This window comes from Lissotriton vulgaris, chromosome 2_1 (genome assembly GCF_964263255.1).
Source record: "Lissotriton vulgaris chromosome 2_1, aLisVul1.2, whole genome shotgun sequence".
NCBI lineage: Eukaryota > Metazoa > Chordata > Amphibia > Caudata > Salamandridae > Lissotriton > Lissotriton vulgaris.
In genome coordinates this window covers 207,811,366-207,828,935 of record NC_141687.1, presented here as the reverse complement: position 1 = coordinate 207,828,935, position 17,570 = coordinate 207,811,366, and the positions used below count along the sequence as shown (strand labels likewise).

The following is a 17,570-nucleotide window of genomic DNA, read 5'->3' as shown; positions in this document are numbered from 1 at the left end:
GACCCTCCAGCTTTTCGCGATTTTGCGATTCGCAAAATAATCGCGAAATCAGCTAAGGACCGCAATGACCACGATATTTACCTTTTGGGCCGCAAAATAAAATGGTGACATCTTATTGGCTGTAAGCGCACACGTCACTACATGGCGCCATACAGCCGTAATAGCGGCCTGCTTCCTGAGTCTACAATGGTCAATACGAGCTTCAGAGGAGGCTTGCACTGCCAGTAACAAACCTACACCGTGAACCCGAGAGGAGTCCTGCAGCTTGAAAGTAAGGAAGCTGCACTATTCGCCTGAGAGGAGTTCAAAGTCGTTGTTGTCAGACTAACTATGAAACTGCCAGGAAAACGGGCATGTGAAGGTAAGAAAACTGCACCGACCTGGAGCCTGAAAGGGGACATGCACTATTTTCATTCCATCGATCTTCAAATCTGAGACGCCTAAACTGCGCATGGCGGGCCCTAACTGCAACCACAGGATAAAATGAAACACTGGCCGTGGGGCCTGAGTGGCAGGGAGGAGTGCCGGTGTTTCAACCACTGAGGGTCAGTTGTGCATTCTAACATTCTCCCCATTCAATTGACAGGCCTGTAATCAAACTCTCCCCACTCGTAAAGAGTAAGCATGTTTGTTCCGAAAATATAATTTCCCTAAATATTTACAGACTGACCTAAGAATATTAAATTATTGTCTCCTCTTCTCTAATATATATGAAAATATGTCTATGTCTGTTCCCCGATTTTCAGAGGAAGCAATCAAATCGGAGCCCTTATTGGAGACACAGACGGACAGGTGAGTTGTGCGCTAGCCCCAGGGCAAAAAGACCCCACGTGATATTAAAGGCACCTGTTTGGTCGTCAACCAATAAAAACATTGCCTGTCTGATCGCAAATCGTGATTTGTACCAATGTGTGAAAACATATCGATGTTGTTCCTATAGTAGATTTTGGGGAGCAGCAAAGTCCTGGTAATTAAAAAAGAGCAGAATTGTGTGACTGCGGATGAAACTGAGACTGCCAGGAAACCGGGCATGTGAGGGTAAGAGAACTGCACCGACCAAGAGTCTGAGAGGGGACATGCACTAGTTTGATTAAATTGAACTTCAACCCTCCACTCGTAGGGCCCTCTCAGTGAGCATGACTGAACATGCACTCTGAACCGGGGAGGCGGGTTGAGCTCCTACCGTCCCATGCTTCCACACCTGCCCTTCCTGCTCTCTTTACTGTGCCCCTGTGATCCTGTTACCCAATGTGCCAACAGGGCCTCTTACCGCTGTAGGACTACTTGTGCTCTAGTCTGGTGCTGCTGTGCTCGCCAGACCCGGGGTGCCAAGCTCCTTTCCTGGTGGCATAGCTGCGGCTGCTGATGGCTATTGTTAGACCCAGATTAGGGATTCCCGGTCTCATTGGCTCTGTTCCTGGTTTCTGTTGGTCCCGGGCTCTGTGTTTGGGGAGGCCTTGCGGGTTTCCTGCTAGTGAAATGGTTCTAAATTGGATGAATGGTGCCAGCCTTTTTTATAAGCGTCCTTTCAAAAGAAAACTCAACGATATTGCGTGCACCTGTGTGTCTATGCGTAGAATTAACATAATTTAGGTGTAGGGTTATTTGTGTTGGTTAACAACCATTGAGCTTCACAGTCAAAGACCTCTTCCAAACTAAATATTGATGAAGCGTTCACTAACATACAGAGAAAAATATCACGCTCAGAACCAAATGAAATGGCGCCGGGGCAAATAAAGTGCTACAGTAACAAAGAAAGCCATTTGTATAGTAAGCTAGATGGTAAACTTGCTGAACTGTCAGGATAATTTGCGGCGAGAAGTCCACAGATGCTCGTTAGGCCATCCAAAAACGCAACCGCAGCATAAGTAGGAATGCTGAATAGACGTGGTTGCATCTTTTGAGAGAGAGGTGTTATGTGCTCCTGTACATTCCTCCAAATGAGAGACTGACAACTTGAAGCTGCATGTGTCTTCAGAATTCCATACCCTTAAGAAGTCTATGTGGTCATGGGACTCCTTGGTGCCTGGCTATATCCTTATAATGTACGGTAGTGGGTGCTTTCACCACAGAAAACGGGATGACTGGCAACTCTCTGCTATTGTGCTTGGCTTAACCTATGATCCAGAATATTACCACAAAGGGGAATATAGCAAATAACATTTTAGACACTTTAAACATGTCTATTTCAGAGTGGAATATACTGCTAAAACATTTTCACATTGATTTAAGGCTGAAAAGGAATGATTACAAGTAAAATAAAGTGCCGCAATAATGCTGCACAATTTCCGTTTCTGTGCCGCTAAATTTCCATTTTTGTGTCGCAAAATTTGCAAATCTATGCCGCAATATCCTGGGGGTCTGATATGTGTGCTCGTGTTGTATTGTCCCGTGGGTCAGTCCCCTGAATACCACAGAAGACCATCAATGCAGATGTTCACGTAAATTATCAAGTTGTGGTGTATGCTTAAATAATTTTGGGGGATGGCTTTCGGATGTAGCAGGGCACCCAGGCCCTCTTGGAGGCTGGATGCATCCCATAAATCCTGGAAAAGGTTTAATCCCAATGCCATCTTGCTCTGGGAAAAAGTAGTGAACAAGTGTAACCCGCTCCGGGGAGGGTTGAGGACCGTGATGTTGATCTCTCCTTATTTTTTTTAACTCAGGCAAATCGATTTGCATTGGATCACAATTTCTGAATATGTTGATCAATAAGCCGTAAATTGTATTGGTGGTTCTGAATAGAATACAAGAAAGAATCAAATAATGCAGGACCTCGCAGAGTACTAAGGAGCACTGTTTCTCTGGTGCAGAAACTCCTATATATGCCCACAAACACATTCTCTTATGGCTGTTTTCAAGGCTGTATAGGGTCCTGGTGCTCATCCAGCCACGTAGGCCACTGAGGTCCAGATTTACAATATTTGATGCAAGGGAGTGCAGCAAACAATGCTGCTGCTCTGCCTTGCACATAAGGGAGAGAGGAGAAATGGCCATAACTACTAAGATGTGCATTTTTTGCTTTCTCTTTCAGTTCTAGTGCACTTTTGCCCGCCATGCTCCGATGCACACACTCTTGTGCCATAGTGCAGTGTTGTGAGCGTTTTCTAAAACATATGTTTGTATTGGACGGGGGCCCTTCCAGTACAAAAACTATCTTTTTTTATCAGATTTCCCACTTCATAGGGGTGCCGTACAACGAAGCACAAATGCACAGTTGGAAAAATATGGAGACATTAAAACAGTTCTTCTAGTTACAGCCGCCAAAAGGAGGCATGAGGTTTTGGCACAAATCTTTGTCTACGAATGTTAATAGATAGGGATATGTGTCAAAGCCCATGGAGGCTTCATGGAAAGGCCCATGTAGCACTTATGGAATGCCCTTTTTTTTTTGCAAAGTGGTGCAAAGTAGCACATAGTGTGATTTTGCATTATTTCAGGGATATTTTTAAGTACACATCCAGGTTTGCAGGGGACAGTAAATCCCACCACAACTCTCAAGAAAATCCCAGCCCAACACTTGAGAAAATCCCACCAAACACTTTGCGCGGCAATTGTGTTAGTTTTGGGCGCAAACCCAGGCTTACGTGTTAGTAATCCTGTGCCCTTGTGTCTTTGGCCTTCTTGGGTTTTCCCTGTGTCCAGGATGGCCGGTTCAGCCCATGTGCGGTGATCATTCTTCATGGCTTACGTGATATATTCCTCACAGATCTTTCTGTAGTTCTCTCTCTCCGGGTCACACCGCAGGTCGTCGTAGAGCTTGTTCATAAGGATGGAGGCAGTCATCCGAGTATTTTCAGTCAGGGGGAGGCAGCTGGGCAACTCTGGGATCTGACCCAGGACTTTCAGGATTTTCCTCAGTCCTACATGGGGAACATAGGGGAAAAAGTAGGAAGAGAGCAGGGAAGTTCAATGGGTAGAACATAGGAAGAAAACAGGGGAAGTGAAAAGAGAGACAGGGCAAAGGTAATGAGACAAAAGCAACACAAGTGAGAAAATCTTGGCTAGGCAACAGCAACAATCATAGGGAAGGGGACTGGAAAGAGACTCAACAGAGAGAGCAAAATGGGCCATGTGAAGGCGAGCAACAAAAAACGAATAGACCAAAGCTATGAAGGCTGCAACCAGGTGAAAGTAAAAGATACAGGAGAGAGATGAGTTTAATGTGTCACAGTGCTCTAAAATCAATGTACAGAGACATGTAAGACCACAGAACACAATCAGTGCAAAAGAAAAGGACAAGACAAAGTAAATCATTAGAAGACACTCTTGAAGTAAGCAGATAAGAAATAGAAGATAGTAAGATAAAGAGAGAGAGACAGGCAATATGCTAGGAGGAAAAGAATGTGGAAAGAATCAGTAGGGAAGTAATGAGCGTGTGTGAAGTTGAGAACAGAGTGAGTGAGTAATGGAGAAAGACTTGGGAAAAGAGAATAGTCGAGGTGAGAAAAGTTTAAGGGTGTTAGAGAGGTGCGAGCAGAGAGTAGAGAAAGACAGAGCAGAGGGTGGAACAGAAAGAAAAGAGTACAACAATCTAGAACAAAACAAAATGGCTCAGCATTTTTTACTGTGCTGCAGGCCATGTGGCAGTGTCCATGCACGTCATAAGTGATTTAGCCGAAACCGAGCCTTAGGGTCTCTAACATATAGTAATGGCGAGAAAGTCACAAGTGTCTACTTTAGGATTGTTGGCGCCAATAAAATAGAATTTAATTAGAAGAAAGCTGGCTCAATAAGGTGTGACAATGGTATTAGTACTATTAGTAACATGACCATTGTTATGTACTGGTTGGGGAGCTGCCTGGTCCGAGTCCATTTACATGTAATTAAGTTCCAAGGCAAAAATCTTTGTGGAGGTAGACGAGCATATGGCAGTACGCAGAATTTTCTGTTGTCATGTGTCTTGCACTTAAGCTGTGAAGGAAGAGGCGGCTCCTCCGTTAAGGCGGAGAAGCATCGCCCCTTTGCTTTTTAGGAGTGTCAGTAAAGGAAACACAAAATGATAATAACAAAGTTGTCATTTTATGTTTCCGTTCTGCTTTGTGGGAGGGCTGCTCTGAGGAAGGGGGGAGTGGTTTGCGCACTCCTAGTGCACATCAGGGTTGGACTGGCCTTTGCGGGCACCGGGCGTTTCCCCTGTGGGTCACCAGGTGAGGGCCGCTTTTGGGACCCTGGGGGCCAGTTTTGTTACCGGGGCTGGCAATTTCGGCCACCTGTAACAAAATCGCGCGAAACTGGCCCTTGCAAACAGCTCGGCCGCACCCCTTGCCCCCTCCAGGGGGGGGGGCTGCCGAGCAGTTTGCCAGGGCCAGTGACGGTACCAAGTCCGGCCCTGTGCACAAGGACTGTTTGGCCGGCCGGGTCTGGTGGCTCAGTGGACTAATGCATCCACTGCAGGGGCCTGTGTTCGACCTCATGGTCACAGGTTCAAATCCCGGCAGGTCCACTCAGCCTTTCATCCATCTGAGGTCGATAAAATGAGTACCCTTGAGTTGGGTAACAATAAACATCTGTTATTCAGCGCCAAGATGCCCCATCAGGGGTGAACGTGCGCTTTACAAATACACGTATTATGTTATGTTATGTTATCTGGGGCCATCCTAAACAGTCATGCACACTTCAGATGTTCTCCATATAGGCTGCATTACAGCTTGTGTGGAGAACTTGCCCCGGCTCCCAGTCTCCATCTGGGTGCCGAGCTCAGAACAATCAAAACGCTGCATTGCAGCGTTGTGATTGGTCAGGGGAACCTGGGTGCTTCCTGGTTCCTGTTCGGCGCTAGTGGAGTCCTGACGCAGAAGAGAGACAAGGTGGTGAAAAGGTAACTTAGAATTTTACCCCTGCTTCCGCTCTCCACCCCCAATCAGTGCCGGCCGCCACTGAGGGGCTATGTTTTATCCCAATTTCAGGATTACAGAACCTGAGATGCATTAGACTGATATGCTCAAGATAGGCCTGAGATCTACCTTGAAAAATAATGGAATTGTTCTTTTGACCAATTAGGCAGAGGCAGTTTGTCAAGGTCAACTATTTACTGGAACTTTCTTTTTGTAGGGTTACAGATATTGGAGTCTTTTTGTACAATTTTATTTTATTGACCAATTTTTATTTGTTTTACGCCATCAAAATGACAATGATAATGTAAGTTGGCACACATCATTATGGTGCAGGAGATGAATTGACAATTATACATGTCAGGGGTTCTCAAGTCGTGCAACATGTTCAATGATGCATAGCACTTTGGTCTGTTGGAGGGCATTTCAAGTGAGGCACCATGCTGGCAGCTCTGCACTACCATTTACAAACACTTGTTTTATATCAGTTTGGTTAAAGTGTGAATGGAGACTATAACTTCTACAATGCATGACTCTGATGAATGAAGCCCAGGGCTTTAAAGATGGCGGGTGGGTGACATGGAGATATATGGTATTCTTAGTGATTAAACTTCCAGATAGCCGATGAAATTTTGATATACGAGTAGGACACCCCGTTTTACGGTATTTATATTTTTATCATTTCCGTCTGTATTTATCCATATTTCTTTTTGCTAATTTTACCTGTATTTATCCATATTTATTTTAGGTTTTGTGAAGAAATTAAGCTGAAATGTGTATATTTCTGCATTTATTTAACTGGTTAATTAATGTACACTCGTGTCTGAACGCCTGACAAGTTTCAATGATATATATACACACTAAGATGATAAAATATGCACTTATAAGAAAACATGCACAGTTTAGTATCATGGTTGTGCAAATCTACTGTTGTTTAAGGCTCTTTACTAAAATTCCTTTCTTTTGTAAAACCCTTGCCTGTCAATCCGCGCTGCTTTTGGCCTGGCAGTCATGATTGACAGTATTCAGAATCACTAAAGAACAACCCAATTTCCGTTTTTATCCACATTTAAAAATAAATGCAGACAGGAAAATAAATGGTTTTCTGTCTGTATTTATCTGTCAAAATCAGGAAAAACGGAAAACAGGGAGTCTTATGTACAAGCCACACTTAATCCATTAGCTAGGTTGTATGCCATATAGCGTCCTAGATATCGCTCAAAAAGATGGTCCAGTTTTGTGTAGAATTCCTATTAATAACTCCAATGTTGCAATTCTCTTGTAAATCACATTTAAGAAATTCTATTTATGCCAGACGATGCACTGATTAGGTTATTCTGGCTCTATACCATTCGCTACGAAGGAGTCAAGAATGAAGAAAAGAACGGGAAACAGCAAAGATGTTCATGGAAATGTATTGCTATTCAATAAGAAAACACCCCCGAATGCAATACAAGATCATCGAGAATTAGCACCAGGGCAGTCACGTGCATATTGATCTACTTGTTCAATAAATATTAAACTTTACAAAAACTTCTGACTCATGCAATTTTCTTGACATTTTCTGAGCATCCATGAAGCTTTGTACACAACTGAATCAACGTCAATGTGTCCCACTTACGTACCATGGTCAATGACGAAAAGGGTTCTGGAGTGGTCAGGGTTGCGGAGATTCTTACGGGGGATGTTTTTGTTGAGTAGGTTGAGTGCCTGGTCACGTCCATGTCCAGAAACTTGTTTGCTCCCCAGCATGTCCAACAGGGCCACAGTAATCATCCGCAGATCTTTCTTGGTGTCTGCAGATGTTGAACACAGGAGAGAGCTGGGTTAGTAGGTCTGCACCAGTAGCTGAAAGAAATAGAGCATCCATCCCCAACTGGTACTTCTAAATCCTCTCAGTACAGCCTAAATCAACTTATATTTTTTCTTCAACTCCCACTTGAGAGGTTTCAATCTTTGTGGGTATCCCAAACCTGCATTCTAATTACACTCACCTAATGTACCCAGGTAATAAATAGTTAATATGTTCTCTTGAAAGCAGGTTGCGCTGAAACGTATCGGCTCTACATTACTGACCCTTTTTAGTAGTTGGTAGGTTCTCGAAAGAACCAATTGTCACCTGTGCAAAATGGCTCTCCACCCATCCTTACCCATCTTCCACTTTTTCACACGGATTACAGATCTGCTCCTACAGTTGGCAATGTGGGTGGCAATCACATGCATGGCCTTTAAGGGTGTGAGGCAAGCACCAGCACCACTGGGATATACGTCTGTGTTTTCGCTGGTGGTACACATCCAGCAGTGTGTTACCACCTTTACAACCAGATTCCTCTGCCTCTTAACACATCTGTACTGAACATTGGCTCCTAAACTACAAGATTACTGCAGTGGTAATTTGAAGGTATTTGTGGACTACCTCTCTTTTTTGAATATCATTAGTATCTCTGATTAACAGGTATTGTGCGAGAATGTCAAATAGTGAATTTACCTCCGAATTGGAATGATCAGTTTGGGACTGCTACAAGAGCCAGGAATACAACTGAGGCAGACAGCAGACAAACATGTCTGGTTAAATGTGACTCCTTTGGCTCAGCTTCCAGAGAACATTAATTTCAGACAGAGTTAATGCTATTGTTTACAACCAAGAGTGACCAGGGCTAGCTGCTGTTGCCTTTTGTGCTCATGTGGTTTTATCTTTTTGTCCATGTCTGTTTCCTGTTTATATCCTCCTTTACTGTTTATTCTAATTTTTCAACTCTCTTATTCTTCTAGTCCGCTTGTGGGCATTGTGGCGTTGGATCCATTGCGCTTCCACTGTGGGAACTGTGTAATTACTGAGCAGCAGCCACTGGGATTCAAGGGATGTTGGATGCAACAACTTGGTGATGCGTTTTATAGACTGGAGAGAGAGAACTGAAAATCTTCTTTGAACTGGAGGACGCACTAAAAACAAACAAGAGCCCGCCAGTGGAATTGCTTCCATTTTGGGAAGGGTATAGTCGATAAAATGATGCCAATGTTTTTTCCTCCAGGTTTAGCATTTACCCTGAAATGTATTTGGAGGATGTTCCATTACCATCCAACTAAAATTAGGCACTTCATTTGGAAGGCAGTCACAGCTGGTATATTGTCTCCTAAGAACTGTATGACAAGGAACAGTTTGTGCATGTGGTTTGCTGCTATATCTTTATAAAATTAGGACACTGTACACTGCGGAATGCCCTGTAAATATTTTGGATGTGAAAAAAATTGCAGTTCAGCACAAAGACGCACCCATTGCTCAGGCCTGGCATGAAAAGCAATGAAAATTGTCTGGTAACATCATTGGAGCAGACATTTATTTTATTCGTTTTTATATAGCGCAGACTTTACCCGAAGGTGTCAGAGCGCTTCACAATAGGAACAGTAATGATACATGAGGAGAACATTACAAGTGAACAAATTACAAAAGCAAACGTTAAGTTACATGAGGCAAAAATGACAGTTGTGAGCAAACAAAATACAAGAGGTAGCAAACGGTGCATTACAGGAGGAAAAAGTGACATGTGTGCAGGTTACAAAAGCGTACAAAGTACAAGTAGAATTTAAGTGCTGCAATATATGGCAGACACTCAAACACAAGAACAAACGTTACGTAGGCAGTGGTGGCACTTGTGCAAGTATCTAAAGCAAACAAAAAGTAAGAGGTAGCAAACATTGTGTTACAAGAGAAAAGTGACGTGTGCATGTTACAAACGAGTACCAAACACAGGTAGAAGGATAATGCAATAAATGGTAGAACACACTGGGAAGGCACTTCCATAGTCATGGAGAAAAGGATTCTCTATAATGGAGGGTCTTCCTTCAGATAATAGAGAGGGTGTGAATTACAATTGGAAGTGTCTTTGAAGGAGGAGAACTTTGAGGTCAGTTTTGAAGGCCTGGGAGGAGGTGGTGGTCCAGAGCTGAGGCGGAAGTGAGTTCCAGATTCTCACCGCGTTGCCTGAAAAGGATTGGGCCATCTATCTTTTCTTCTTGAAAGTGGGAGGTTCAAGCAGTAAATTTTCCGCATTATGTGATGGTCTAGAGCCTCCAGAGAGTTTCAGTTTATTCACTGGGGAAGCAAGGAGAGGAGGAGTGCAAGGCTTTGTGGGTGATACAGGCAGTCTTGTAGATAGATCTTGCCTCGATGGGAAGCCAGCGGAGGGTGGATAGCATGGGTGTGATGTGGTCACTTCTTTTGGCCCCATAAATGAAGCGAGCTGCTGAATGGAGAACAGATTTAAGGGGGGACAGGTGGGATTTGGGGAGGCCAGTGAGAAGAGAATTGCAGTAGTCCAGTCTGGAGAGGACCAGCGATTGGACTAGGGTTTTAAGATCTTGCTCCGGGAAGAAGCGACAAATTCCCCAAAGAAGGCGCAGTTGATATCGAGCAGACTTTGCAATGGAGTTGATGTAGGAGATTAGATTGAGTTATTTGTCGAGTATGACACCCAGGGATTTTGCGCTGTCGACAATGATGAGTTTATTGTTAAGTAGATTCATCTGATCCATCCATGATTGAACCGGGGGAGGAGAGAGTGAGGAGGAGAGGAGGAGGAATTCAGTTTTAGAGGGATTCAGGATCAGTTGATGGGGTGACATCCAGTTTTGAATGGAGTCCAGAGTAGCGCTTAGGATGGAGAGATCATGAGTGGAGGCAACTTTGAGGTAGATTTGAGTGTCGTCTGCGTAGAGATGATAGTGGACCCCGGATTTACTTAGGAGATCTCCCAGTAGTTCTAAATAGAGATTGAACAGTGTGGGTGCAAGTATAGAGCCTTGAGGAACAACTTGACCTACCGCCGAAGGAGATGAAAGACTGTTTGCTATTTTGATCATTTGGGATCTATCAGAGAGGAAGGAATCAAACCATTTAAGCACAGTGCCCTCCATGCCCATCCTCTGTTGAAGAGTGTTGAGGAGAGTGTTGTGATTGACAGTGTCAAAGGCTGCAGAAAAGTCAAGGATAATTAGAAGACAAGACCCTCCCGAATCGAGTATCCGCAGCTCATCATCAATCACTTACAGCACGGATGATTCAGTGCTGCAGTTTTGGATGAAGCCGGACTGAAAGTTGTCCAGAAGATCATTGTCCATGTTCTGACGAGAGAGTTGTTTCGCTACACATCTTTCTGTGATCTTCGCAAGAAAGGGTAGGATAGTGATGGGGCGGAAGTTGTTGAGGTCATTCGCATCAGCAGTGGGTTTTTTAAACAGAGGGGTGACCTACCCAGTTATGAAGGGGACAGGAAGGGAGCCTTGACAGAGGGAGAGGTTGACTAGAGTTGCCCAATAGGCAAGAGAATGGGTATAGAAGTCAATGGCAATGGCACTAGGGATGGGGTCAAGAGAATGGTTGGAGGGCTTTCTTTCGCGGATGCAATTGAGGAGGGCATCTTCAGAGATGGGGTCAAAGTTCTGCCAAATGACTAGTGATTTGCGTTCCTCTGGAGGAATAGGATGAGCGACCTGATCCACCAGTGATTTCACTTTTTTGTTGAAGAATATAGCGAAATCGGCTGCTTTCTTTGTAGAGTCCTCCAACTTGGAGGTTGGGGGAGAGCAGTTAGTATTCTTGATGAGATCAAATAGTTTTTTTGGGTCTATTTTTGGCTGAATCAAGGAGGGTTCTGAAGTGCGACGCTTTCCCAAGGAAGATGTGCTTGTGGTACTTGGATCTTGCTGAATGAAGCGTGGTCAAATTATCTGTAGAGGGCCCTTGCCTCCATTGTTTCTCAGGAGTCTTAGGTGCTTCCTTTCTTCATAGAGGGATTTGTTGAACCAAGGTGCTGAGGGAATGGGCCTTTTCTTTTTGCTTTGGAGAGGAGCGACGTTATTGATTTCGACTGCAAGGACTGTGAGGCATTGGGAGGTGAGTTCGTCAACATCTAGGCTCGGGTCTAGCCTTGGAAGTGACAACAAAGCTGAATCACAGAGGGAAACTGTGTCAATATTTTTAGTGTCACAGAACCAGGAGGTAGCCCTCTTAGGTTGACCAAGAGTTATAGAGTGTGCAAGGTGAAGAGAGAATGGGAGGAGGAGGTGGTCAGACCAGTCTACATGAATAGGGGTAGCTAAAGAAAGCATGCCTGCTTTAGAAATAACAAGGTCCAGGATTGAGCCCTTGGAGTGTGTTGATTCTGTGCAGTGTTGGATATGATTGTTTTGCAGAGAGGAAGGTGGCCAGTGAATTCACGGAAGAGTCTTGCGGTAAGCCCCAGTGGAGATTGAAGTCACCCACGAAGGTCTGATTGTCACTTTGCGAGTATTGGTCGCTGATGAAGTCCGTGAGTTCCTCCATAAACGGAGGGCCGCTGCCAGGTGGGCGGTAAACGGCATAGAATCTGAGGGGTGAGCGGTGGTGTAGTTGAAGCTCAAGAGATAGGCTTTCAAAAGTGCAGAAGGAGCTGATAGGAAAAGCCTTAAGTTGAAGGGAGTTTCTAAAGATGACTGCAACACCTCCCCCAACTTTGTCAGTTCTGTCATTTCTAAAAATAGAATAGCCTGTGGGTAATAGGAGATCAAACATAGAATGAGAGGTATCGTTGAACCAGGTCTCTGTGAGGAAGAGCATGTCAATATTGTGAAAGGTGATGGTATCGGAGATTTCAAGTTTGTGTTTTCTTGCAGATCTGCAGTTGTGGAGCAGACAGCGCAGCTCTGTCAAGACTGTTTTGGTGACGGGGCACTTGGGCTATGAAGAGTGATAGGGATATTGTACATAGACGGGTGTGCCCAGGCGGGTTTAGGTGGATCTTTGGCTCTGACAGAGGAGATGGTCGGAATAGTGTAGATGGTTGGGTTACTCGGAGATGCAAGTTGAGGAAAGGTGGTGTTCAAGGGCTTATGTGGATTAACGATGGTTGCAGACAACTGGTTATGCTTGGCTATACTGGGGTGTGGGGGCGAGGTGCATCTCGTGGGAAGGTGAGAGTGTTCCAGAGGAGTAGATGTGTAAGGAAAAGAGTAGATCTTGGAACTTTAAAGTGAAATGGTAGCTACAAGCTGGGAGATGGAGGTGATAAGAGAGCCTAACTTATTTTCCAGAGAGATTAGGGCAGAGCACCAAAGGTTGTGTGGCTCGATGGAAACAGGAGGGGGTGAAATTGTTGGTGAAGACAGGGCAGGAGGAGGACAGGAGAGTTGGAGACTAGGGTCTGAAAGGTGGGGAAAGGTGGAGGTTGAGAGCGGGAGTTGGTGTATCAGAGGTGCAGGGCGGGTTGTCTTTGTTGGTGTTGCAAGAAGGAAAGGAATTAAGGACAAATTTAGGGGGAGATGGGTACGGCTCAAGGCGATGGGGTAGAAGGGGGGGAGGACTGTGTGGAATCATAGGGAAGTGGGAGGTTAGGGTGGAAAGGAGGGGAGGTGGTTGGAGAGGTCCTGTCAGCTAGGCGAGGTGGCTGTGAGGAAACGGGCATCTGGCAGAATGAGGGGCGTTGGGAGAAGGGGAAGTTGAAGAAAGGAAATGGTTCTGCTGGGCCCGAGGGAGGGAAATGGAAAGGGTTGCCAAGGCGGAGAGGGGGTAGCCTAGCAATGCTGCAGGAGTGGGGGAAAAGAGAGAGATGCTATGGGTTTGCGGAGAAATCGGGATAAATAGCGAAGGGAGGAGGGGGTAGAGAATAGTGGGAGAGGGAGGAATAAGGGGAGCGTAAGGAAAGTTAACTGGGGGAGAAGGTTGGAGGAGAGGTGGACTAAAAAGGAGGGTGGCAGGTAGGTGGCAGGTGGGAGGAGATGACATTGAAGTACCGGGACGGTGCAGATTGGACGAGGAGCGAATTAGCAAGAGGTAAGGCTGAAGTAATGAAGGGGGGGTGTACTGTGGGGGGAGGAATGTGAGAGGAGGGCACAGGAGAGGGGGAGGGTTGATGGCTGACCTGTGCTTCTCGGGGGTGCAGCCTATTAGAGTGTGGGGGGATCAAGGGAGGAGAAAGGGAGTCATGGGTGGAGCTAGATGAAGAGTCAGGGTATGACCCGGTCGCAGAAGAGGGGAGTAGGGACAGGAAGAGGTTGTCAAAGAGAGAGAGACAGGTGTATTTGCCTTGGATCATGACAGTACCGTTGTTATAGAGTGAGATAGTAAGGGAGCTGTTGAAACACGCAGATGGGGACATTTTTAGTTGTTTCCCATGAGGGATAGAGGGGGAGGAGGTGACGTTAAGAAAATTATATAAGCTGGTGGACCGTCGTGAGTGAAGAAAATGAGATCGTTTTTTAGCCTCCCAACCGACCATTGTTGAATTGATCAACAAAAAGGGAATCAGGGCAACGTTCAATAGTGTTATGCTTCAATCGTTTTACTGAAGCTTTCGTCTGGTTGGAAGGATAAATGATTTTGTAGCAGTTCATTCCAGCCTTAACTCGAGTGGTGGCCATATTGGGACAATGAGGAGGAGGAGGGTGGGGGGATATGAGAAGGGTGTTACTAGGAAAGCAGTGGTGAGGAGAAGTAAAAGGACATAAAGGGGGCACATATTCCAGACGTACACTCAACAGAATCGGTCGTAGTCGCCGTCCTAGACAACCTCAGAAAGGGCATGGATGACAACAACCACCAGGCACTGGTCCTCCTCGATCTTTCCGCCGCCTTTGACACGGTGGACCATACCATCCTACTCACCCGTGTCAAGGCGGCTGGCATCGGGGGATCAGCCCTTGTCTGGCTCTCCTCCTTTCTGAGGGACCGCACCCAGGCGGTCCGTCTAGGCGACTTCACCTCCACTCCCCTCCCTGTCACTTGTGGTGTTCCCCAGGGTTCCTCTCTCTCCCCTCTTCTCTTCAACCTTTATATCTTTCCTCTCATCTTTGCTCTCCAGCAGTTGGAGGTCACCGTCTTTAACTACGCGGATGACCTCCAGCTCATCTTTGATCTGTCCCCCTCTTCTCTCTCGGTCTCCAATTTCCAGTCTACTATGACATTCATCAGGGACTGGATGAATCACAACCACCTTAAACTGAACCCTGATAAAACTGAGCTGGTTCTCACTGGTGGTTCGTCCAGTCCCTGGAACTCTCTTTTCTGGCCCCCCTCTCTTGGCCCTGCACCCTCCCCCTCCACCACTGTCAAAACACTGGGTGTAAAAATGAACAATCAGCTCACTCTTCACTCTCACATCAGCTCCGTGGTCTCCTCCTGTTTCCTCACTCTTCGAACTATCCGCTCTGTCTCCCGTTTCTTCACCCCTCAGGCCCTCAAGACCATCATGGCCGCCCTGGTAATCTCGCGTTTGGACTACGCCAACGCTCTTTTCCATGGCATCCCTGCCTATAGTTTGCGTAGACTCCAAGCCATCCAGAACCAGGCGGCCAGACTGATATTTGGCCTCCCACGTTATCACCACTCCACCCCCCTCCTAAAGAAACTCCACTGGCTCCCCGTGAAACAACGTTCCCTCTTCAAAATCGGGTGCATGGTTTTCCAGGCCCGTCAGGGCACTGCCCCTGCTTTCATCACTTCACTTATCAAACCCTACGTCCCCGCAAGAAATCTCCGGTCCTCCTCCAAGTCCCTTCTCCTGATCCCCCGTTTCTCGCGCAAAAAATGGGGTGGATCCAATTTCTCTACTCTGGCCCCTTCCTTTTGGAACTCTCTCCCTGATAACCTCCGCTCCGCAACTCAGTACCTTTCTTTCCGTGGAGACTTGAAAACTTTCCTATTTAGCCAGGCTTTCCCCGCCTAAATTTTCTCCCCGGTCTTCCTTCCCCTCAGCCACTGAACCTTCAGCGCCAAGAAACCGCAAGGTGTATGCTGCGCTTTACAAGCATTTTAAATTAGAAATTAGAAATTAGACGTCGGGTGAAGATAACTGAACTAATGTGCCGTCCGGGAGGTGAGGTGATTAGGCAAAGATCATTAGCAGAAGAAGATAGGGGGGCTTGGAAGTCTCTGTGATTCCGCTGGTATTTGTTGGGCCCTTCAACTAGGTATACATCATGCCACCTGGCACTAGATGATATTTACAAAGGGAATTGTTTACATATGACCGGGCCAACTGGACCACTGTCAGAACCATCACAAAGCAAATTTAGTAAAAGTAAAACAGATCATAAACGAACACCCAGTACCCACTGGTGATCCCTTTGTTTAGCATCAGCCTGTAGCAACAACCACATTTGGCACCAACCGCCTCTTACCCCCATAATCTCAACAGACTAATATTGGACCCTAATCTCCTGAGAATCACTAACATGAGGGGCATAAAGCACATGTTGGAACAAAATCTCACCAGCATAACCAAAATATGCAAGACAACCTCCTCATCATGTAACCACCTTTAGAGGTTCTCAGAACAGGGTCAATAAATCATACTACTTGAAAAACATTTCATACTACATGAAAAACATTTCCTGGCACCAAAAAATCGTAATAGGGCCTGAAGCCCTGTATCCAGAATGTCAGCTGGCACTAAGTGCTGCGCAGCTGTGAGGGAATGGAGCGAAGTAGTGCATCTCACTGCAAACTCAGTCAAAACTGTCCCCACAGAGAGAGTGGCCTAAACGGTGCAGCTGGCACTACTTGCTGCACAGCTGTTAATGGCCTAAACGGTGCAGCTGGCACTTCTTGCTGCGCAGCTGTAAAAGGCCTAAACTGTGCAGCTGGCACTACTTGCTGCGTAGCTGTAAATGAGGGAGAGTCCGCCAGGGCACTCAAAGTGTCCTTTAAGTAGATAGGAAGAAACGTTGCAGCAGCCCGCGCTGCTTCTGTACTGGTAATGGTTTATCAGTAGCACATGATAAAGTGGGATAAAGTCAATTTGCCCACTCCAAGATGGCCCCCAAATGCAGAGGGTGGAACCAGCCCATTTCACTCTCTATGCATGAGTGAGTGAAGGCAAGGAAGTGCGCCATTGTCACTGAGCCATGCCTACCTTTTGTGCAGTGAATGATTTTGGTATCTCTTGTGCTGGGAACATTAGTCATAGTTTCTTAAAGTGATCTGAGACACTGGGTTAGTTAAACCTGACTTAAGAGAGTTCAACTCTGTTGTATTTGAGATTCTGGTACTATCCAACTGTGTTGCCTGGGCAGTACTGACTACACTACTACGGGTCAAGGCACTACATGTAAGACTCTCCCCTCGCCTCCCCATTGTACTTTCTTCTGCAGACTGTTTTAGGAGAACACTATCTGAAATCACATCTGATTTTACTGCAATCATCGCCCATAGGCAAGTTGAATGTTCTCAAGTCAGAAAGGTGCACAGAGACAGGAAACAGGTGATGGGGTTACTACTTACCCAGGACTATAGCCTCCTCCTTTCCATGTTCTCTCTTCTCCTCACCGGTCAGAGAATCAACAATGGACTGCACCAGGCTGCAGGTTGCCAAGGCAATCTCTTCATGGTCCACAGACATGATCCGAACGATCTTGTCAAATCCAATCATGTGCACGATGGCAGTTGCCTGTAGAAGAAGCAAGATGTGCAGATGAGGACCAAGCAGTCTTGGGTATACCCATGGGAAAGCAGATTGAAATTTTAACAAAAAAAGTAAGATATGTTGTGAAATTTTTGAATATTGTTAATTTGAACTTTTGCCTTTTGGAGAACATATTTGTATTATTATAATTATTCTGACTCTTAAAGATATACAACACAATTGTTCGCAGAGCATGGCGCCGCCCCCTCGTTAACGACATCCGTATCAGAAAACCACCAAGTTTTTACCACAACAGTGTACTATTGTAGCCTGCCTGAAGTCCAAGAAAGTGATGGGGATC

At 45.7% G+C, this 17,570-nt stretch overlaps 1 protein-coding gene across 1 annotated transcript in view; it reads right to left on the bottom strand.

Moving 5' to 3' along the window:
* Positions 1–17,570, bottom strand: part of LOC147729842 (protein unc-45 homolog B-like) — a 113,856-nt gene that overhangs the window by 54,087 nt on the left and 42,199 nt on the right. The window contains exons 2-4 of the mRNA XM_086954039.1: positions 17,089–17,254; positions 7,460–7,630; positions 3,692–3,863 (exon numbers count right to left, since the gene is read on the bottom strand). Of these exons, the coding sequence (XP_086810165.1) occupies positions 3,692–3,863; positions 7,460–7,630; positions 17,089–17,254 (509 nt within the window). The remainder of the gene's footprint in view (positions 1–3,691; positions 3,864–7,459; positions 7,631–17,088; positions 17,255–17,570) is intronic.